The following is a 24507-nucleotide window of genomic DNA, read 5'->3' as shown; positions in this document are numbered from 1 at the left end:
AAATGGCATGCGTGAGGCCATATAGCTGCTCATCCTGGGCTATGGTGGCGTATGTGAAGTGAAAGTAATATACACTATAGCTGTGATGGTGTCAGTGCTGGTGGTTTACAGAGTAGGGTCTCCAGTGGATTGTGGTGAGATTCCACATCTATGTGCCGGGATAGGAAATCAAGAACCAGTTGTTGTAGTGAACCAGTTCACAGTAGTTCGATTTCTCTGAATTCTTAATCTACTTGTATATCGATCCTGCTTATTGGCTCAATTTGAAGTTGCACACTGATTTCAGGCCTGCAGGCCTCACTTGCCGCAGTTAAGGTCAATGTTCATAACTCCACCATAAGAAAGAGACAGGGCAAAAATGGCCGGCATGGCATATTTCCAAGACGAAAAACACTGCTGAGCAAAAGGAACACAACGGTGCATCTATATTCTGGTATTTTAAAGAGTACTTAGCATAAATATTAAGCAACCTAACTAATAGGGTTCCAACTCCCAGCAACAACAAAAATAAATAAATAAAAAATAGGGAACCACCCCTCACGCTCCACCTCATGATGCTTAATCGACGTAATCAACCTTAATTTGATGCAGTGTGAAAAAAATGCACAGAAATCAATTATTTTTCAAGAAATATTAAATAGATTCAACATCTTTCTTCAACAAAATTGCAGACTGCACAAATGGTACCTTCCCAAAGGAAAAAGTACTTCAGCTTACTAGGGTATATATATTAGACTTAATAGTTACTATATACAGTAATGGACTTCTATTCATTTTGCATCAAATTAAAACTTTGGGTATCAGATAATTATTTATTAAAAGCTTGACATTTTAAATGCGAATAAGAAAGAAAAGTATGTCTTTGTGCCCCCTTTTCCCTGTTAATGCCCTATCGGCCCCCCTGGCTAAACTTTGCTAGATCCGCCCCTGCACAGTTACCAGCGTCAGCTACGTAGAAAAAGATCCTGGAGTAGAAAGTAATATTAAATACATTCTAACAACAGCTGATCAAGCTTAAACGTGCTTCTGTTGTTCAGCCGCTGGTTTCCTCTTTCTGGTGCAAAGTGGGCCAAAAACAAACTAGAGAGACCGACTCGCGACAGAAAAGCTGATCAGCTGATCGTTAAGCAGTTTCATGATTGAAGTAGCAGCAAGAAGAGGCAGTCGCTACATATATCGTTTGTTAAGCTTAACGCAGGAATGCTTTACAATAGTGATGGGACGTTCTGTATCGAGGCTTCGGAGCGTGTGTCGAGTAATGGAGGGGGCGTTTCCGCGAAGCGCGTATCGAGGCTTGCTTCATTTATGGGAGGAGCTGAAAATGATGACGTCCGAAGCCTCGCTGCCCGGCTGTACCACGTGACTGGTTCATGAAGTGGTTCGAACTTTGCCGCGAGATATGACAGCGATATAAACCCCTCAGACTTCATTCAAAAATGTGGGTGTTTGATGGAGAGTTGCGGTTAGTGAGAGTTTGGAGACCGTTTGGAGGTTTATGAGAGTGAGGAAAGTCAGGAGAGAATGGAGCCAGCTAAGAAGAGGAGGATGTCCTCCCCTGTGTGGGAACATTTTGATCTTATTCCTCCCAACAAGGTATGTAAATTTCTACAGAAGATGTATTTTCATGATACTGATGGTGCAATACAATTTATGTTGAGCTGTCTTGACTTTTGTACAAGGTGAAGTGTTTGCTATGTGCCAGGGAGCTGGGATATAACAACAACACCTCATCCATGCTTAGGCACTACAGAGCTTTGCATGTGAATAAGGGGAACACCGATTGTGGAGCAAGACCAGGTGAGCCATCAAATGCAATGATAATATAGCATGCAGTAATGTTACTAAATGATATAACAATATTATACAACTGTTATAAGTTACGTGTGTGATATTTATATTTGTGCTTTGTCTTTATTGTCTTTCCTCAGGAGAACAATCTCAAATAGATGAAGACCTGGTCAGCATGGTGATTGAGGACTCCCAGCCATTTAGCATTGTGGAGGACAAAGGATTCAAAAGATTTGTTAAATCATTAAATCCTAGCTATGTTCTCCCCACTAAAAAGGTCATAAAAGCAGTGAAAATTTAGTTTTTACAGAATAAAATGTGAACAGGCAGGACTGAGGCTCAAAGCCTCAGTGTGTAGCTGTCCATACCTCAACGTTACAAAAGCACAACCACTGTCCACACCCCAACCACACCTCACCTCACAGTAAATGATCATTTCCATTTCAAGCATTTCCAAATAATCATTTCCCATACTGCCACTATAAATATACACAGTATACTGCCATCACTACAATATACATGTTTTACACACTCCTTTTGTTGTTGACATTTACAGGCTGTGTGCAAAATGCCACACTCTTCAAATTCATGCCAGCTATTATTTTTACGTCCAGTAGGTGTCCTGCTAGAGCAAATGAAGCTTCATGAAGCTTCGCGTTGGGGTGAACCAATTGGATGAAAAGCTTCAGTGCTTCATGGGGCTTCATCTGCCCATCACTACTTTACAAACATTAAGAGATGGACTTACACACTTGCTTTACTTCTCTCGGGGATAACTTTGTCGGAGATGAAATGCCGGGTTGCTAGCGAAGCTCCAAATGCTATCCAGACCACCGACAGGTCCCGCATGCCACAGCCGCTCTATCACGTGAGGCATACTGCTCAGACGTGCTAACGTTCTGAGGTGAGTTACGGCGTGTTGCAAGTTTTGTGAGGTGCTTTCGTGATATTTAATGGATCGGATTACATTTTTTATTTTTCTCCGATATCCGATCCAGTAATTTAGGTCAGTATCGGACTGATACCGATACGTAATATCGGATCGGTCCATCTCTAATACTTAGAGTTGCTGTCAAATAGATCTGGCCTTTTTGTGTTTCAGCCTTGAAAGTTTTATTTTGTATTTTGTTATAACTGGAAAAAAAAGTTCTGGATACAAATTTTGGCGACCACTAGGCTACCTAGACAGTCCAGTATCACAGTCAAAAATGCAATAGACACATCTGTGCATCCAGAAGTTGCAGAAGTTCCAAGAAGCTGCAGTACCAGCACAGGGAGACTTTTTTTTTCAAGTCAATATGAAAATAATCATTGGAAAGTGTTTAAACAGACATTATTAACACGTTTACATATAAATACATATTAGCCACCTAGCTTAATCGTTTCTGTTGATTAAGGACCCTGGAATGTACTTTATACCTTTCTTGCTGACTAACAACTTCCTGCTTTTAAATATATTATCTCCCCCTGCTGGTACTGCAACTTCTGTATGCAGTAATGCAACTTCTACATCTGTGTCCATTTCACACTTTGGAGAGGCAAAGCATGAAATGGACACGGTGGGCCGTGTAATAAAAAAATAATAATCATAACATACGTAACTAACTAAATACATTATACAATGTTTTTATTCTTAATTCTTAGTTTATTTATTTATTTATTTTTTTCCTTTGCCCATTGCTCTGTTCCATCACCACTTACACCAACTCAATGTGTTCAGAGTAAATGGAATCTGTCAGGTGGTGCTGTGTCTTGCACAGGGTGGCTAGGGTCAGGGGGGAATCTAATGGAAGTTTTTGGGTGGACAGGCTGGTGGGCAAAGCCGGGTCGTCGTGTTTTACTCCTTTAACAAAGCCAACCAAATGTGTCTATCGATCTCAAATAAACAGCAAGAGCCTTGAGGAAAATCATTTCAAGTCAGTCTCCTATACAGGTCTGGATGTGATGAAAAAGAGATCTATCTATCTATGTTTTCCAATAATACGTAAACTCCATGGACATACACAGTTCTTATTAAGTATGCTTAATTTCTGTGTTATCAGGATTTAAGAGTATCATTCATTAATTTTACTACAGTCACATGTACTAAAAACATTTATAATGAGTGGAGTTAAGAAAAGAAAAAGAAAAGACATTTTGACTGAAAGTAATAAACCTTTTATATAACTTACATTATTGCATGATTACCCAGGGCCTGTCTTAGATGTACTTTTAAATGGCATTCTCTGGAACATTTTCACCATGACAGACTGATGTGAAAATTCACCATTTCATAAGTAACACTTTCCTCTTGGCTAAATGAATGAACTGTTGCAAAAGTATAATAGTTGGGTGATAAAGGGTTAGACTTTACGTTATCACTTTTAACTTATCCTTCTGTGTACACTCACAAAAATGTATGTTGTATCTCCCATTATTTTCTCTATTTAGAAATAGAGCTATGAATTATCTTTTTAGTTAGCTAATCCATGTCTATAGACACTGAGAAGTCAACACCTGTTTTATCAGCTTGATATATTTAAATATTAGTAAATTTAATATGAAATTAAATTAGCTGTGTGGAAAAAAATAGCATCCAAAAATAAAAAAGGTTGAAAATTATTTCTCAGTATATTTCAATATATCTATTTCTGTTTTCAGTAGTTAGTAAGAAAATAAATGTTCAACAGAACATTTCAACACATGAATTCAAAAACATAGTATTTAATAATGTCATGACTGCTGTCTTCAGGAGTGCAGAATGTGATGGTTGTGAGTCTAGGAACTGCTCTGTCATTTGTAATTCTGTAGTCGAAATGTTGACAGCCAGTGCCTGAAGGTAAAATACGAGCCTGCCATGCGACTCACGTACCTGTTCCAGTTGCAGCTCCTGATTCTCTATAGGGAGATAGTAATACTGAAATGCTTTGTGTTGATGTGTGCACAAGGATAGACAGATTTAACTGGTGAAGTAGCTTAGCTAGTGCACTGCTCAGGGACATCATTTTGAACAGATATGTAACCTATGAAAATGTCCAAGCATGACCTCAGTTGCCAAGCAACCAGTACAACTGAACTGATTACTCTGCTCCCTTAAGCCTAGAACAGATGTGGCGTTCGCAGAAGTCCAAGATCTAGTTTTGTTTGAGAAGAGGCTTATCTCATAAAATTTCTAAGAATGCAGAAGTGTTTTTATACACAAGAAGAATTTTACAGCATAAGATTAAAAAACATTCAAAAGAGAAAAACCAGCAGTTAACCACATATAACAAAAGTCTTGCGGTTAAAGTGGAGAAGGGTAAATTATTCCCTACCATGGTTACCAGTGTTCAATTTTCGTCTCATCACAACCTGTTTTCTCAGAGAACAGAAAAGCAGAAAAACAAAAACAAACATGCCTTTCTGCTGTTGTAAAAAGACTGAATGTCAATTTGATGTATTGTCTCTGATACCCAGATCTAAAAGAGGAATAATCACCCTCTTACCTCTTATTCACAAAACACACAGACAACAATATGTTCTAGTGTTGGAAAAATGTTACGGTCGTAACTAAAGCACACTCAAAAGCCAAAAATGAATCATTTTAAAACAATGTCCAGAGAAACAAAGGTCTGGTGAACACAACAAAACATAAAGGTTCCATATTCAGATAGATAGTACAAAGTAGGGGAAGTCTTTCTTAAAGACTAAAAGGTAAAAAACAAACGAAGCATGGAATGCTGTATTATTGCTACTCCAACGTGTCATCTGCGTTAAAGTGTGGCCACTTTTTTCCAAACAAGTCGGCAATATTTTCTGCATAAAGTACCTTTATACTCTTTGTGTCTTGTTCCTTTCAACTGTACAAACACTCTGATCTCTAAAAATATCAAAATATTCTGAGGTGTAAATTTAAATAGCTGATGCCATCTGTTCTTGGCATCATATTTGGAATGCTGCATCTTCAAACTTGCCACTCTGCACGTCCGAACCAAGAATATTAGATTCCTCTCAAGAGACGTAGCTCTGAACTCTCCATTCCATTACCAAACTGTCAGTACATCACGGTGGGAAAGTGCTGCTTTTAAAGAGGATGAGAGGAGCCTGTTATGAAAGGCAGACTGACCCTAGCTCCTCGCTCTGGGAGTCACCAGACCCTGAAAGCAGCAAGCCACAAAGTACTTAAAACTGATAGACTATCCAGCATACAGGTCAGTTTAAAGGGGTCTGTTTATTTGTGCCCAGGATGGTTTGATTGTCCTTCCGCTACCATTTCTTTTGCTCTGATTTAACACTTAGTTTCTGTTCTACTTGGTAAGAGATCACATCATGCTTTCATTATCAAACTTGAGTTATTGTATAAAGGTGCCGGGACACACATGTTTTAAGATATGTACATTGCTTTTGCTGCATGAGTATTCTGATGTCAGTATGAAAAATCAAATATGTGGATTCATTTGCTGTGGTGACCCTTGAAGCTGAGTTATTGTGGCCTTCTTGTAGAAACAACCAACAGACCCATGTTAGGCCCATGAGTTTTGTGTGTGTGTGTGGGGTGGGGTGGGGGGGGGTGTTTTGTTTTCTGGGACAATGACTCTTGTTTTGTAGTTATGCCTCTGGATGTAACCACAGTGGTTTTTAAATGAAACAATCAAAACATGATTGTGCAGGCTTTATTAATAATTAAATGAAAATTTGTTGCAGACAATCTGAAACACATGGATATCACTAAATGTTGTGTGATATACTACCAGACCTTTACTACAGCCACCTGTAGTTACTCCTGGTTTGTGGGTCTATGCCTCAGTTTGGTCTTCAGAAACTGAAGAAAATTGTGCTCTGCTGGGTTTGATATGAGGTGATTTACTTGGCCATTGAAGAATATCTTGCTGGGGCATTATCTATTTGCACCATGAATTGCTGTCCAATCAGTTTTGCAGTGGTTGGGTGCATCTGAGTAGAGAGTATACCCCTGTACACTTCAGAATTCATCCTCTACTCCTTTAGCAGTCAAATCATCAATAAACATTAGTGACCTGGTTCCACTGGCTGCCAGACATGCCCACATCATTGACAGATGATGTAGTATGCTTCAGTGGGGGAAAATAATTATTTGATCACCTGCTGAATTTTTGTCTTTGCTCACTTAAAAAAAGAAGTGAACAGTTCTAAATATTCTAAATAGAAATAAATGAAATAATTGTACAGCAGTAAACATGGCGGCACCTTTTATAAAAATGGTTACTTTTTATATATGTATCTTTTTTGAATTATTCTTCCATTAAAAATGATGTGAGTTAACTCTCAAGTTTTTCTGCCCCACTAGACTGGAACTTCTAGACTGGAATCTACAAGCAGCCATGGATTAAGTCATGAACCTCATGTGGTACGTAATGATGGCTACACTTTGTTAACAACATGGTTGCAACTAAAATTCATACTGAACAGTGAAGCAAAAGTAGGCATTAGATCTTTAATTCAGCCTTAGCTACAAACATTTTTTATAGTCATTCAATACAGTGTAATACAATAACACCTGAATCTGAGGGAATAACAACCTGTGCTGATGTTGCTTTAGGAACAAAAAATATTAATAAAAAAAAATAAATACATTTTTTTTGGAAAAGTATTGACTTTGATCAATAATAGCAGTCAGAAAAATAATCTGACTGGCACAATAGATATTCATTGTTAGTGAAAACACGTGGTACAAGGCTTTTAGGAAATTACCAAATTTCCTAAAAGCCTGTCAAAAATATTTCATTCAGGTGACAGTTCATATTTTCAAAATATCTGAAATCCTTCAAAACAGTTGAATTGTGCACACAAAAAAGAGCATTTTTCATTTTTTGTTTGCACATGTTTTAGGGCATTTAGACAAATGATTAAATACAGCCGTATACAGCTTTATCAGTAATTGTTTTTTGGGGACAAATCAGATAATATTTCTGTCAGATATCAATACATTCATCCCAGCTATACATCATATTCAAAAACAGTTTTTACTGTATAAATAATCCCATGCAGAATATCATCTAGAATATGAAGAAAAAGAAGTCCATCCATTTGTAAAATTCCGCAAAGCTCTTAGGGATAAGTCACAGTATTATAAACATTTATAAAGCTTGAACGTAACAGCGTTACAGTCATTTGTTTACCACAAAAAATGGAGAATCCTTCTCAAATAACCATTTAAGGGAGCAACAGTCTGTATAGTGAGGAGGAGTAAGGTCTATCAAAAAGAACAGCCTACTATGAGCAATGATATATTAATTACTCTATGTTTTGATCCTCCCTAAGTTTGCTTAATAAACAATTATTTCATTTTTATGTCTCTCACTCTCTCTTTATCTATCTATCTATCTATCTATTGAAGGTTAATTGAGTAGAGCCTTTAACTGACATGTTATATAAAGTATTGCAGCTTTTAAATAATGCCCAATGAAGCTATCTAATGTGATAAAGCAGAAAGAATTACCACCATAGTCATTCTACTCAGATAAGTAACCTCACCACCACCAACAGCATGTTTAGGGTTGTGAGTGTGCAAATCTTTGGCAACAGGGAGGTGTGAGGCCCCTTGGCCCCAGCAGAAGCAAGCTGTTCAAGTGCTTAGTGTGATGTTTTAAAAGGGCTGACAATGCATGCAAATCATCTTGAGTGTCCGGGATTTTAATGTGGCTGAATCACCCGAGAGCAGTATCCTGCCAAGCTGAACTTTAACCAGTGCTATACCTGTAATCACAGGGTTTACTCCCTAGCTGTCTCATTGGAAGGAAATTAAATGCCTTGTGGGGCCTCAGCAGTGAGATTGAATGTTTGTGTTGTTACCACTGAAGACACACTGTCAATCATGACAGATTGCCTAAGGTGGAAGGGCAGATTAGGAGACAGTTTACATGTTTAAATCAGCTTCTTGTCAGAAGCAAGACATCTGTGAATTACTCTGGGGCTTCTTAAGCCCTTTATTTAAAACTGACTTATGCATTTATTACCAAACATTGTAATTATAAACTCTATCTGATTATTGCCACAATACCAAAAGATTTTCTTTGTGCATGTAATGGGAACTTCTCTGAGGAAAAAAATAAAACATGCCACACTCCAAATATCATTTTAATAGTCTTAGTCTAACCAGAAAGACAAAAGTGGCACATATGAGACTATTTTGAAGTATGATGCTAGCATGCTAAGTGTAGACATTTTCCCCCTGCCCTTTCCTATCAAGCTTCTAGTCAATATCACCTTGAGGATGCAGGGGTGTGGAGGAGGGGTTTAAAGTATTTGGTTGATATATGACCACCCTGCATCATTTGTGACTGCCTTATCACTCAATCACAGTAAGATGGAGATGCACAGGCAGACAATTTTAATGACTCCAACCTCAACACAAGTTGGATGCCTGGCAAGTAATCTCAGCACCGTGGAAGTTCACATATCACACTATATACCACACATACACTCAACAAAAATATAAACGCAACACCTTTGTTACTGCTCCCATTCCCCATGGGATGGACGTAGAGACCTAAAATTCATTCCAGATACACAATATAACCATCCCTCCCAAACAGTGGTCACAAATCAGTCCAAATGTGTGGTAGTGGGCACATCTGCTATATTGAGATAATCCATCCCACCTCACAGGTGTGCCACATCAGGATGCTGATCTGACATCATGAGTAGTGCACAGGTGTACCTCAGACTGCCCACAACAAAAGGCCACCCTGGAATGTGCAGTTTTTTGCGCTATTGGGGGTCTGGGGACCCAGAACCGGTCAGTATCTGGTGTGACCACCATTTGCCTCATGCAGTGCAACACATCGTCGCATGGAGTCTATCAGATTGTCAATTGTGGCCTGTGGAATGTTGTGGAATGCCTGTGGAATGTACAGTTTTGTCTCACAGCAAAATGCCACAGATGCCACAAGCAATGAGGGAGCGTGCAATTGGCATGCTGACAGCAGGAATGTCAACCAGATCTGTCGCCCGTGCATTGAATGTTCATTTCTCAACCATAAGCCGTCTCCACAGGCGTTTCAGAGAATATGGCAGCACATCCAACCGGCCTCACAACCGCAGACCTCGTGTAACCACACCAGCCCAGGACCTCCACATCCAGCAGGTTCACCTCCAAGATCGTCTGAGACCAGCCACCCAGACAGCTGCTGGAACAATTGGTTTGCACAACCAAACAATTTCTGCACAAACTGTCAGAAACCGTCTCAGGGACGCTCAACTGCATGCCCGCCGTCCTCATCGGGGTCTTGACCTGACTCCAGCTCGTCGCCGTAACAGACTTGTGTGGGCAAATGCTCACATTCGATGGCGTCTGGCACGTTGGAGAGGTGTGCGCTTCACGGATGAATCATGGTTCACATTGTTCAGGGCAGATGGCAGCTGAGAATGTCCCAGTTCTTGCATGGCCAGCATACTCACCGGACATGTCACCCATTGAGCATGTTCGGGATGTGCTTGACCGGCGTATACGACAGCGTGTACCAGTTCCCACGAATATCCAACAACCTCGCACAGCCATTGAAGTGGAGTGGACCAACATTCCACAGGCCACAATTGACAATCTGATAGACTCCATGCGACGATGTGTTGCACTGCATGAGGCAAATGGTGGTCACACCAGATACTGACCGGTTCTGGGTCCCCAGACCCCCAGACCCCCAATAGCGCAAAAAACTGCACAATCCAGGGTGGCCTTTTGTTGTGGGCAGTCTGAGGTACACCTGTGCACTACTCATGATGTCAGATCAGCATCCTGATGTGGCACACCTGTGAGGTGGGATGGATTATCTCAATATAGCAGATGTGCCCACTACCACACATTTGGACTGATTTGTGACCACTGTTTGGGAGGGATGGTTATATTGTGTATCTGGAATGAATTTTAGGTCTCTACGTCCATCCCATGGGGAATGGGAGCAGTAACAAAGGTGTTGCGTTTATATTTTTGTTGAGTGTATTTTCCTGTTTTCTGTACATCAGGGGATATCATTTTAAATATTCACTGCAAAGTCTAGTTCAATTCAATTCAATTTTATTTATACAGCACCAAATCACACCAACAGTCGTGTGGGTTTTTTGATTTTTTAGTTTTTGTGTAGGTTTTAACCATTTGTATTTAAAACACATGAAAATCTGTTCATGGTCAGCAATAATTTAAAGGCTATAGTGGCAACTTTGTGTGTAGAAGTGACTGAGGTTGGGGTTTAAGTGGTCCAAAGTCTTCACAAGTGTGTGCCAGTCAGGTGCACCAAGCCTTATCCCTGATGCAGTTTTGACCCGCCAAATAGATATATCTGTGTGTGTGTGTGTCTAAGCAATTTTGCAGCCTGCTCAGTGTTTTTTGTCCATAATTGCCTCCTGTCAAAATGTCTGAGTGAGCTGATTGCAGGAAATAGGACAGGACATGTGTGCCCCTCATTAACTCATCAGTTGGTGCAGCAGATGTGGCAGTTTGAAAGATAGAGTAACGTGCAGATATCAGCTCTGTAGCCGATGCTGTTATTTATAAACTTTTTTTAAGCCAGGAGTTAAACCGTGCCCTTTCCCATTGCAGCTATGGTAAGTGGTAAATGTCAGAGTAACATTGAAAGATTAGGGCATGATGTGTTGGACTTTATGCTAATGAAAATGTATCTCTCTATTCTGGGTCAAAGAGGACCAGAATACCATTTGAATTACAGAAGAGCACACCTTTAACTGGGGATCGTACCTACAGTATATACTAATTCACTGGAATTCCTTTTAGGCTGTGGAAAACAAACAGCATATCTGGATACCCACAGACATGAAAAGAACAACTCAACTTCATAGAAAAACCTCAGCTAACCATCAAATACATACTGATTGATCTCCTGCTCTAAGGTTAGAGTTCAATCCTCTGAACTACTGTAATGTCCATACTAATGTCCATATTCAAATATAAAACTCTGCATGATGGTGCTCCATAAATGATTTCAAGCAGATATGAGATTCTGTTGGAACGCATTAAAGCTACAAGGAGTATACAGAGGAGAACCCAGAGGGTACATATCACTGAGATGTGGACTATACATAATGCACAAGGAAAAGATGCAATCTCTCAAGTATATGGTAATATAACAGTGGGACTGGAGGTGAGGGAGGTAGCAACACTACCAGCAGCAAAGCCAATGCAGTATATGTAGAGGCAGCATAAATGATCAGAGGAGTGAGAGTGTAAGCTTGTTAGATTATTAACTGGTGATTGTAAGAGTCAGCTAGTACTTATCTAATAAAGCTGTGCATGATTTCAGTGCACCGCCTGAACTCACGTAGTTTCAGACACGTCAGAGGATTCAGAACCATTTATAGCTCCAAAAGACACACAACTTCACTGATATTAGCAGCTTTGTGTTTGTGTTTTTTCATCAATTTTGACTGACAGACTTGGCAACATTTATTTATTTTTTGTTAATTCGCTCAGTTGGGGATTTTTTTGTCTGGCAGTGTTGTGTATGTATTTGAAATTTTCCTGAAAAAAAAAAAACATTTTGCAGTTGGAACGCTCATTTTTAAAATTTGCAATATACTTCAAATTGGGCCATTATTTAATGGTGCATGTCTATTTTTGCACCTGATGTGCATTAATTTATTTGGAATGTCTGATAGATTTATTATCAGAACAAAGAGAAGTGTATAATTGGCACAGGTGGATTGCTCAGAGCTTTGAGAACAGTGCCAGAGCGTTGGCTCTGATCTGTCATCACCCCAGATGTTTAGAGTTGAGCCATGCAAATTTCTGCTAACCTCCTTAGTACAGAATACATACAAGGGATGGATATGGTGCATACAGTAAAGTTACTTTTCCCAGGAAGCTGAGTGGTTTACAGTGGTTTGGGATTTCTAGGTTTTACTCACATTACTATGCAGGGATAGATCCATATTAAAAAAGTATATCACTGTCACGTTTGGTTGTAATAAAGCAGTGCTTTACTGAATAAATCTTGAACTCCACCATAACTGTCAGAATTCTCCAGAGAACAGCTTACCCAAGACCCCTGTCCCCATCAATTTCTGTTCCTATTTAAGGCGTTTCCCCTATATCAGATCATCTTGATTTCTACTTAGTTGTCTTTACTTAATCTGAACTGACATGCTTTTTCTGGAGCATGTGAGTTGTTTTTTTAAATCCACATTGTTACAACCCGTCTAGGGCCAGGCCATAACATGAGTGAGGCCCTCGCTTCCCCCCCAAGACCCAAGCAGCCGCAAGAAACAAATCCGGTAGATACAAGGTGATTTATTTACAATGTGAAATAAAGGAACCAAAACGGGAGTGTCAACACTTCAGGGTGAGCCAAAGCCAAAACAATAAACAAAACAAATCTACACAAATCCCGCACCCCTGACCTTACCAAAACAAAGTCAAAAATAAAGACAGAGTCTGACCTCCTTAACTAACTCAAAACAGGAGAAAACGGGTGATCAAAAGAAACGGCAGCTCACCCCTACCCACTCCACTTCCACAACTTTTAAGCGCACTGCAGCCAGCGGCTGCCACAGGAATACTGCTGGGTCATGAGGAGAAACGCGAGGACCTCTCCCGCTGTAGCACTCCAGCCTCCTTTTAATGGGTGGGTCCTCCAGCTGGAACCAGTCACATCGGGGCGGTGTATCCACGCACCAATCGGAGCAGGGCCCTGGCACAGCTAAATTAACATAAAAAGACACAACACCTGCACAAACAAACATATGGGCATGCAAGTTCGTAACAACATCTTCAGTAGATAATATGTGACCAGCAATATTGTTGTTGTAGAGTCTGTCACTCATTAGTCAGACAAACTACCTTTATCTTTATCTGTGTTCAGCAATTTGTACTCTGTTAGAAGCTCGCTCACAAAACTTGCAATATGACTGTAATTTGCCCTGCTTAAGAAATTTGGCCTTATGTATGTTGTTAAAAACTAGAACAAAACAAATCCCCTCATTTGCTGTCACTAGAGCCTTTGGGCTTTGGGGTTGCCTGTTTTAGTTTTGACAAGTGTAAGAAGGTAAGAAGGAGGTGTCTGTGCTCCAGGGTTCGAATGTTCAGAAGGCCCCTACTTCTTCTTACAGATGTATAGGTAATCAAAATGAAAATTATTTTGTCACTGAGCTGTTTTATTTAAATACTACGTATCGCAGAGAACACATGCCATCTTCAACATCTAATACAGCAAACACCGTCAGGTGTTGATCAATTGATAGCTAAGCCCCTCTCTTCATCCAGGGCACAACACTTCAAGTCTAATGAGACAGCTACAAAGTCAGTCATTGATCTCTGGCCCAAAGTGCTCAACTACCGCCAAATAAGCCTATTTGAGATCTAGCAAAGTAGTACAGCTGAGTTTGTATTTATGCAGATCAGTGGCACATCGTGATCTTTAGTGCACATTTTGGCATAATATTTTGTCTGCATTTCAGCCTTCTGAGACCACATCTAATCACAAGTGAATGGCAAAGCAAGCAAAAAAAAAAAGTTTTTGTGACAAGAGTGTGAGGTGCTAAGCTCATATAGCAGCCACAACTTAATCCTCTTTTTTCTTTTCTTTTTGGTACTCTCTTTTTTGAATTGCAGTAACTCTCTTTAGCTTTTGTGTTATCATGGTCCCAAAATAGAACCAGGATTGTACCATCTGATTACAGAAAGATTGCTTTGTAGGCTCATTTAAGGCATATAAAATTATACTCCATGTCAAACTAAAAGACAATTAAAAACAAGATAATGACTTTAGTATAAACATTTCCTACTTATACTGACATTATTGCTACACTACACCCACAGTAGTAGAGCAATTTCAGTAAATGACTTTAAATGACTTTAATGAGACTTTAAATCTGAAGGATTTAAAGGATTACCATTAACCAGACTAACCAGCTGATCTATACTACGGCAGCAGTGATCAGTGAGATACTTGGCTACAAGTTGAACAGCCACAAGGAGCAGTACCCTCCATGGAGAAGGAGACTAGAGGCCAAGATCAAGGTAGCATGTAGGGAAGTTAGCCAAATATCGGAGCTGCAAAGTAGGTGCGATGAAGAAGGTGCCTAAGAAGTATAGCAAGCTGTCCATACTGGAGGCCTTGGAAACTGCCAAGCAAAGACTCACAGCCTTGGTCAGTGACTTAAAGAGGTATACCAGAGAAATAGAAGGCAGGAGAATAAACCAGCTGTTCTCCACAGAAACGTCCAAGGTGTACTCTCAGTGGCAGGGGAACAATGTGAGACATCGATTTACTGATCCACACCACCAGGATCTACAGTAAGGACATTGGAATAGCATTCGGATTGGAGAAATGTAGAGGGATGTTAACGAAGAGAGGGAAGGTTTTCAAAATTGAGGGGATTGCACTACCAGAAGGTAACATTGCAGACACTGAGGACAATTACAAGTACCTGGGAATCCTACAGGCAAATGGCAAATACAAAGAGGCCACTAGCAAAACTGTAACCACCAAGTACCTGCAGAGGGTCAGTCAAGTCCTGGGAATTCAGCTGAACGGTAAGAACAAGATCCGGGCTATCAACATGTACGCCCCTGCCTGATCAGGTACCCTGCTGGGATACTAATCTGGCCCAAGGAGGAGATAGAAGCCACTGACATCAAGATGTGGAAGCTCCTGACCATGCTTGGAGGGTTTCACCTCAAGTCCATTGCCCTTAGACTGTAAGTTAAGCTCAAGGAAGAAGACCGGGGACTAGTGAGTGTCAGGACCAGGATGAGACAATGAATATCCGCGAATACATCAGGAAGATGACCACAGCCAACTGTGTGCTCATTGAATACCTCAGGCAGCAGAAACCCAAGAAAGAGGAACAAGAGAAAGAACCATCATGGACGCCCGTGCACAGTATGTACCAACAGCAGACAGAGGAAGTGGCTGACATCCAGAAATCCTACTAGTGGCCGGACAAAGCTGGACTGAAATACAGCACAGAGGCACTAATCATGGTAGCACAGGAACAAGCTCTAAGCACAAGACCCATAGAGGCTGATGTCTACCACACCAGGCAAGACCCCAGGTACAGGCTGTGTGAAGATCCTCCTAAAAAATCCAGCACATAACAGCAGGGTGCAAGATGCTAGCATGGAGGGCATAGATGGAACACCATAACGGGTCGTGCACAATATTCTAGATGTTCCTAGGACTGCACTCTTCTGGATAGAGATCCCAGATGTAGTTTCTGGATTCTGCTGCAACCACTCATTTATTCTCCTATCTGTCCTATCTTATGCCGTCTTGTTCCAGTAACCCATTTCCCATCAGGATATCCTGGTTCCTGAACATCTGATGCACAGATTGTTAATATTTTGTCTGTGCCAGTCTGGCATCTTTTCGACAGTTTTAGCTTCTACTGAAAAAAGCTTCCTGGACAAAAACTATTTTTTCATGCATCATATTGTGTTTCACAGTAACGTTCTCATTATTATAACATTTTTGTTGATATGTTAACAGTTTTAGCTACTGGCTGTAACAGTACTGTACATGCACAATGGGTCAAAAAACTGTGGAGACAGTGAAAAATTATTTCTGACTGCAGAAGTCAACCAAATACTTTTTACACCAGGACATAGTAAAAGTGAAACTTGGTTACCTCGCAGAAGACTGGACATTTGCAACCTGTTACCTGTAGCTTCTCATCTAGAAGTTCACTTTTGCTCAGTTTGTGTTCCATTACGCAGGTGCATTTTTATATTACTTTTGTAAGTCATTTAATATAGTTTTTTTTTCCAGCAATGTCACTAAATGTGTTGACTATAAACAATTTCCACATGTTCATGGGTAACATATAGTGCTACAATTAATAGGTTTAAATCACAAAATTGAAATAAAGTGATGTGTTAATAATGGAGCACCGAATCAATATGCTACAGAATTTTATTTCACAACTCCTTTCTCACCTCTCCTGAGCAGATGGCTTGTAAAAGAAAAAAAAGCCAACAAGTAATCATATGTGCAGTAAATGGTGCTAGTTATGTTCCTGTGGAGAGACTACAGATGGCATGGTGATAGTCTTGCTTCACAGTGCATGTGCAGTTTTTGACACACCCTTTAAACTACCCCAGTGGGAACTTTTAGCATAGACCATGTCACTACCCATTACAAAGCCAAGTATCCAAACAAAAGACTAGTAAATCAGAGAGGAAGTGACTTTTTTAAGGTATCTGTCTTCCTTTGGTCTTGGTCTGACCTAGCCAGCAAGTTAAGCAAATTATTTTTGGTTAAAGATTAAAAAAACACTTATGTAATATTTGTTTATAGTGGCAGACAAATATCAAATTGTAAAGATAATAAATATTAATCATTTCATTAGTAAGGCAAGGCAAAGCAAGTTTACTTGTATAGCATCTTTCATCCAGAGCAAAAAACCAGACAAATACATTAAAATTCTATAAATGAATAAAAAAAACCCCAAAAAGGTAAAAATGAGAAAAGTAAAAGAAATTTAAAACTATGAATTATGTTTAAGAACAATTCTGTCTTCTTCCTTTTTTTCTGTTTACTTCTTTAAATCCTTAAAGTAATATTTTATATTTAAGGATTTAAATATGGCTGTTACCATAGGATGGACACATAAAATATTCAAAACATATTCAACAGATTGTATACGAACAAATAATATCTAGCTAAAAATCTGTTTGCAGTAGTCATCTTGTTGCAGTTGTTGCAGTTATCTTGCTGTTGTGTTCTGTAATTTGGGCTGATCAGTATTCACAGTTAACTGGAAGTAGGAAAGATCTCCAATCAGCAGCTACTCATACTGGTTACCTACTTAAAAATGGCAAAATTTTGCTGATTTGCTTTTTCAGGATAGGTTTTTGTGGTGCAACTTCTATGCTATCTTCTATGTCTTCCATCTTCTATGCAGCCTTTAGCTTTCTACAGATATTACCATTAATCAACATGAACTGTGATTAAACCTAGACACAAATGACTTAACAACCTCTTGCCTTAATGAAACAATAGTTTTGCAATCATATATTAAATCAGCATCTAGTAGTATTTACATTCATACTAAATGAGGCATAGCGTTAGTAGTGAAGTTGCACTTACATTAGCTGATTAGCATCAGTTGTTTCATTCATGCTTTATAATCACTGACTCATTCTTTAGCTGCTTGCCTAAATCTAGCATTTCTGTTTATGCATTGTGACCATCCTAACTGGATTTCTGATCTATTCTTGCTCTACCACTCCATTACATAGGCCCTTATACATTCCACAATACTGTGGTATTTCTTAGAAACTGTTCACTAATATTTCACTGATATTGCTTCAGAAATGTCCATTGTCCATGTTAGATTTTACAGGTATTAAAGTGGGTTTTGGTAGGTAGGAGGACCCTTAGATTTGGGTGTAGAAGTGCAAAGTAGGGAAAAGAATCCCTTTGAAATGAGTCAGAATCATTTGTATCTCTGTGTGCAGGCTATGGTCACCTAACCTTTGCATCTGAAATGAGTTAGGACATTACAAGTAATCTTTAAGTATAGAACATGCAAGTATATGTTTCTACTGTAAAATCAGTGTGACAATTGCTTTAAAGTGTCTTTGGGATGGCTTTAAACTTTGGTTTATTTTTACACATAAATATCTTTTGTGTCTTCATTAGAAAAGGGATTTTTGTTGGTGTGTACACTCTTAGAAAGGATGTGTTAAAAAATGACACAAAAATGTGTTGTTACACTATTAACACATTTTGTGTGAATTTTAACATAACATGTGTAAGAAAATGTGTAAACATTGAAAAAATGCGTAAAAAGCTTAACACACTTGATGTGTTGCACAGTTTAGCACATTTTGTGTGTTATTTTCAGAATCTAACAACAGGACCTAAAATTAGCAGCTCAGTTATTTGATGTTAGCCCTGTGTTTAGTGAAATAAATTGTAATGTATTATAACAATATTAACTGAATAAATAAAATGTTTAGTTATTGTTTGTTTTCCATAACCCTTTCCTCATTACTTTCAACAAATAAAACATTTTATAATGTAATGTGGAGCAAGGTGTGTATGGTGTACTAAAATTCTGAAAGAAGATACATTTTTTTTATTTCTCAATATGTATGGCATACCAATTGATGGCCATGGCTATACTATAACCATAAGTATCCACACAGAACAGGCTTAATTTTGACCGTAAAATGTGAACTAGGGCAATACAATTGAAGTAAAAGTAGGAAATTAAATGAGTAAGAATCCACATGCTGAAAATTGAAACAAATTCTGCCCAGCAACATGACATACCAGCGGTGGGAAGGGGGCGCTATCTTTTCGCGCCACTGAGACAAAGATGGAGGTTACGTTGCCTACTATGTTGTCAGACCTTACAGTAAATATAATTTACCAGTTTATCTTAACCCTTTACAGCCGATCGGAGCGGGCACGCTCCATTTTGCGTAACTATTTTTAAATCCCGGTAGCACTGCAACCACGTAAGCTAGCGCAAAAATTTTTTTTGCATATGAAACCGGAGGAGTTGTACTTACATCTTATGCCTAGGTCACAGTTTCCTTCCACATATAGCTTTGCAAAAATTGCATAAAAATCACTTGCAGCAACAAAAACATGATATTCCAGAAACACGCTTTGCCGATCCGATCAGCTGTTTGTAACACTTCCTACGTCCATCAGCGCGAACTATCACATGACCGCATGACCTGCCCGAAACCGGAAGTGACGTCATTTTGCGGAAATGTAGTTTTTTTACGATCGGGGCCTTACGAGCCTGTACTTGTGTTTTAAAAAGTTATGTTTGAGTTTATGACTTTCTGTGTCATTTCTGGGATGCTTAGGACTCATATTGCACTGCTGGAAATTGTTTATTTTGATGCATATGCTGTTATTTTGCAAATTTGCACTATAATATTTATTTTCGTTTTTCCTGCAGTGTATAAAAATTGGTGTATTTCAAAAAGAAAACTATGAAGACACTCAAAATAAATTTCCTGTGGTGGGAAACTAGTTTGTGCAACTTTTTTGTATTTACAGTTTTGAGGGATGAGCCTCTTAAATTTCTCTAACTAGAAATATATGTTAAAAAAACAAAAACGATTTTCAATTTTTTTGTAGTTTATTGCACTTTTTTACAATTTATGTAATTACTATGCACCTAATGCAGACATATTATTAAAGTTTGGGCTATAATGGTTGTATTGATGTATAGCAACTTGAAATGCTCCCAAAAATGGCTACACAGCATGTAAAAATATAATATAAGCTCTGGCGGACTTAGTTCTATGGTAGGTCTTAAAGGGTTAATGTACTGAAAATATGTTGGGTTTCTGGAAGAATGTGAAACTTTGAATTTATATAAAATATAGGAGTTTTGAGTTTAAGCGCTGTTAATTACTGCTTAACTATACCTAGCTAACCTTAATATAACAGTCTTGCTAACATATCCTACTCTTAATTTTAGTACTAGTTCTTGGCTTTAGTGCCATACTTCATTAGAGTTAATGTGTTTTTTGTAGTAATTTTATGTATTACTTTACTCATGTATTTATCTATTTACTTTATTTATGTATTAGAGTAATTGCTCTTAGAACCAGTGTGGTAGTTGGCTAGTGGCTCCGACAGGCATTCTGGTGTCTATGAGCAACGCCAGAGTCAGCACCTAACATTTGCAGTGTTGTGTAAAATGACAATATTGTTGTTAGCTCTGAATATAGCAAATGTAGTTATCACCGCGACCATTCGTTTGCTAGCACAGAATAGGAATTTAAGACTGAGTAACTTTAGTTTGATGTCGCCTAGGTCAAAGCCAAGCTCAGCACGTGGGCTGTGTGCTTGATAGGTTGCTAAAGTATAACACTGATTTCATGGAATATTTTGATGTTGACAATGAGGTAGACGTTAAGGACTTTGATAGATTCCATATCTTCCTGTCAGCCAGAGGGCCACCGATGGAAACCTCTCTTAGGGAGATTAGACAAAATCAGGTACACTTTGCATTTCTTCAGTTTCCCAAGTCATAAAATGTGTTTTAACAGTTGTCTGTGAAGGTTCTCAGTCATCCACTGTGAGCGACCATCTTTGAACAGAGGCGGGGGTTTACGACACCAACTCTCTGCCATCTATAATCCAGTTTTGAGATCCCTTCCCAGACACCTTAACGCCCACTCACATCCTAGGCCATCTGACCTCAGGAATTCGCATGATAAGGTGGGGCCAGGTTTCACAATGAACACACCCGAAACTCTGGCTGATTGGGACCCACACCCAGTTTCACACCTTGGCTCAGGCGATTAGAGGATCATCAGGGGGTCCTTTTGTCCCTCTGTGGGGGGAAACTCCCACTAGGTTTATATCTGGGACTCTCCACCATTTGACCTTAGAACTGAAGAAGCTTCTCGGATGAGAGGTGAAACGTCTTCAAGCAACTTAAAGAAGTCCAGACGCTTTTCTTTGCAAGCTCCTTTGACTGTTTTAACAGTTATTAACTATTAGTCAGGATCAGATTTATTCACCAAGTAGCAACTAGAAGATAAAATCAATTTAATTATTATTCAGAATTTCTTTTAGTCATTGCGTTATAATCACGGTAATTAAGAAACCGCCTTCTTCTGCTGCAGCTTTTTGAGTAAACTCATGCTTCTATGCTCTGTGGAAATTTGCTGTCATAACTTTGAAGATTATTGCAGAGAGGTAAAGTGTCTGGTGTTGCCTTTATACAGTCTACCATTACCACAGAAGAACAAAGTCAACCCCTGAAGTCACTACTCAAGAGGAAAGCCCCACAGATTCTTAAGGAGTATGAAACTACAGGTACCCTGTCAGTGCCATCGAGGAAGCTTCTTGTGAAGACTTGCATTGGGGATTTGGTGGAGAGGTGTGGTTAGTAAGTATAGCACCTTACTGCACTTTGTTAAAATTTTGCAATGAATGTTTTTCTTTAAAAATGTTGAAGTGCACAGGAGTTAAAAAAAAAGGTTACCTTTATTTTCCAGTTACCCTCTTAGTGCAGAGAAGTTGACTGTAACAAAAAGCATCATCACCACTTTTCATCCCTGAGTGTCCGAGTGGCAGGACAGGGGGAAGGATTTGTAAGTAAATTTAGCATTTTAATAATGTAAATTCCACTACATACTTGCACTTGTTCCCACTTACTGTGTATCTTTTAACCTTTATCTCATTATTTATTAGAGCTTTTTTTTTCTCAGTTAAAATTGCTCAGCTGTTACCCATATACCTCTGTCCTTTCTTCCTTAGGAGCATTATTATGATCCAGTCTCTCATTGTGGATTCCTAGAGACTAAACTGCGCAACCTTAGACGGAATCTCGACCAGGGGCAGAGACGTTATAAGAAGCGAAAAGTGACCAATGACTGTGGTGAAGACAAGAAGCTCAGGCAAGAGGATGGGAATACCAGCAGCACAGATGAGTGGGTCACCCTGATCAAAAGATTGCGGCCCTCAGCTGAGAACCTTCCAACTATCATGTCAGGCATGGAGGAAACATACACCAGTCGCAGAGCCTGGATTAGCAAGGACTCCCCCACTGCTGCTGAAATATTCAGAGAGTACCCACGGTCTTTGGACATGCCAAGTCTGGTAAGTTGCTTGGTTCCCTGGTAATGGTTTATGTACTTCTTCTCCACTCAGTTGTGTATTGCATACAAAGTATGTAACAGGAGTGGATACATTTGGAGGTATGTTTATGAGCTCCTAGTGAATATTTTGAAAGTTTTATAATTTCAGAGTTGGATCTTTATTTACTGGGCTTTTATTACAATGAGCATCACGTTTCAGATGATCCAAAATCTTAGTTGTGCCACCAAATGACTATCTAATAGTAGGGACATCAAATGACAATGCAGAAGGTGCTGCTCGTGGAAGTGAAAAAACGACAAAAAGATCACCTAAATTTGTACGAAACTCTGCTTTCAGCAGCACTATTTTCAGCAAAAAAGCTCTACAGGACAAACCGCAGACAGACAAAATTGGCTGCTAGAAAGTTGAACATCAGCTAAAAAGTCCTAATTTTTTTCTCAGGGTCTGATGGGACCCAAATCATAGCTAAAATTAAGGAATAATAGACTTGTATTCAAATACCACTCCAAGTAAATTGTTATGTTTCACTGTGTAGGTAAGCTTGATGTGGAAGTGGGTAACAGAAATGTGATACTGTAAGGTTTGATTTTAGCCATACAGCTACCAAATGGGCAGCATGTACTTTTAATTTCATGTATTTAATGCTTAATTTTAAACTTAAACACTTTTTTTCTCTCCATTAGCTGGACTTGGAGTTTGGCAAGCTTACAGGAGGAAAGGTGGACCTCTTTTTACGAAAATGGGAAGCCAGTATCATTCCGAAACTCAAATCAGTAGCTGCCCTGGAAACAAGAATGTCCTCTCTGTTGAAGGATTTTGAAGAGAAGACTGAAGGTATTTTTCCATCCCTCCGCCTCACGTTTACTATTGGAAAGTAAGAAAAAAAGGATGATCAAATTAATAGTTCTGTTTACTTTAGATGACAAGTAAGTGGATGTTAAAGGCTGAATAGAAAAACTATACAAGAAGGGGTTATATTTTTAAATTTTGTTGTTCTTTTTCAAAGAAATTGTTAGATGCCACCCTTTGGTAAATGGATTGCAATATGTCTATGTTTACTGATGGTGGAGAATGAGGTCTATGGAGATGGTTGTAAGGAGAATTTAAATTATGTGGCCTTGGGCAACCTTATTAGCTGCACATATAAGCCAAATGAGGTGCCTTAAGCCTCTGCATTTCTGATTTCATCTATTCACAAAAGAAAAAGTCATTTTTGATGTACATCTCATAATTCATTAAATAACACATTTCTGTATTTTGAATAATTTTACATCTTGCTTTTCTTTGTTAGATGAGGCTTGTTACACTGCCCTTGTGGTGTTAACACACCTGCTCCCACCAGTTGGTGCCAGTCGTTGCAGCCTTAAATCAGCTATAACGCACTTGGTTGATTTTGATTATTCAGTACAATTCTCATGGTATTTACCTGAGGAAAGCATTTGTCAACACCTGACTGAATACTTCTCTAAAAATCTATCTTTATCTTCCCCATCTCCAAGCCTGGAACAAGTATTGCATCGCTTTGCAGTGATCCTGAAGCATCATCCACAACACACCAACCCCAGCTGATATGCATCGGTGATCTAAAGAGTGCAACCAGGCAGTACATCATTGTTGCTAAGAATGACAAAGTAACCATTCCTCTGAATGATGGCCTGACGTGTGGTGTGGATAAGCTTTTCAAACTGTACTGTGTATGTAACTTGTCCTATCCAGCACCGCTTGGCTCCGTCTTCACCTTCTTTGAGTTTGTCTATGACCTGCCGCTGTCCACCCAAAGGAAAACCAAAGTACTGGAGCTGATTGCACAGATTAAAGCATGCAAGTAAAATGTTCACCTGTCCAAAATGTAGAGAGTCTCTGTTCACAGAGGTGAGAAACCTCATTTGGCATCTTCGTCAAATACACTGCTTATCAGATGGACAAAACTTGAAAATTATATGTAGCCAAGATGGCTGCCCAAGGACGTATTATAACTTAAATTCATTTTCAAAGCACCTGCATAGATCTCATTCTACTTCATCTTCAATGGATGCTGACTCAGTTCAACCTTCTTACCAAGGAGAGACATCAAACAGTTCAGTTGAAACTGATGATCTAGTTCCTGATGTTTTGGAGATACCCAGTGATGTATGCATCATCAAATATTACTTTAACAGATGTTACAAGAAGTGTAAACTGTACAAAG

The 24507-nt window shown here is 39.1% G+C and overlaps 1 protein-coding gene across 1 annotated transcript; it reads left to right on the top strand.

Annotated features, from left to right (window-relative positions):
- The first annotated feature begins 1239 nt into the window (after window positions 1-1239).
- LOC309712123 (uncharacterized protein) lies at window positions 1240-2505 on the top strand. Its single transcript, XM_082542735.1, has 3 exons — window positions 1240-1593; window positions 1680-1797; window positions 1929-2505. Exons 1-3 carry the CDS (start codon window positions 1522-1524, stop codon window positions 2087-2089), a joined length of 351 nt encoding a protein of 116 aa, XP_082398861.1. The 5' UTR covers window positions 1240-1521; the 3' UTR covers window positions 2090-2505.
- The last annotated feature ends 22002 nt before the right edge of the window (window positions 2506-24507 follow it).

The sequence above is a fragment of the Aulonocara stuartgranti genome (assembly GCF_965226115.1).
Source record: "Aulonocara stuartgranti genome assembly, chromosome: 7".
NCBI lineage: Eukaryota > Metazoa > Chordata > Actinopteri > Cichliformes > Cichlidae > Aulonocara > Aulonocara stuartgranti.
Note: the sequence above shows the minus strand (reverse complement) of the source record. Positions and strands in the feature narration are given on the sequence as shown.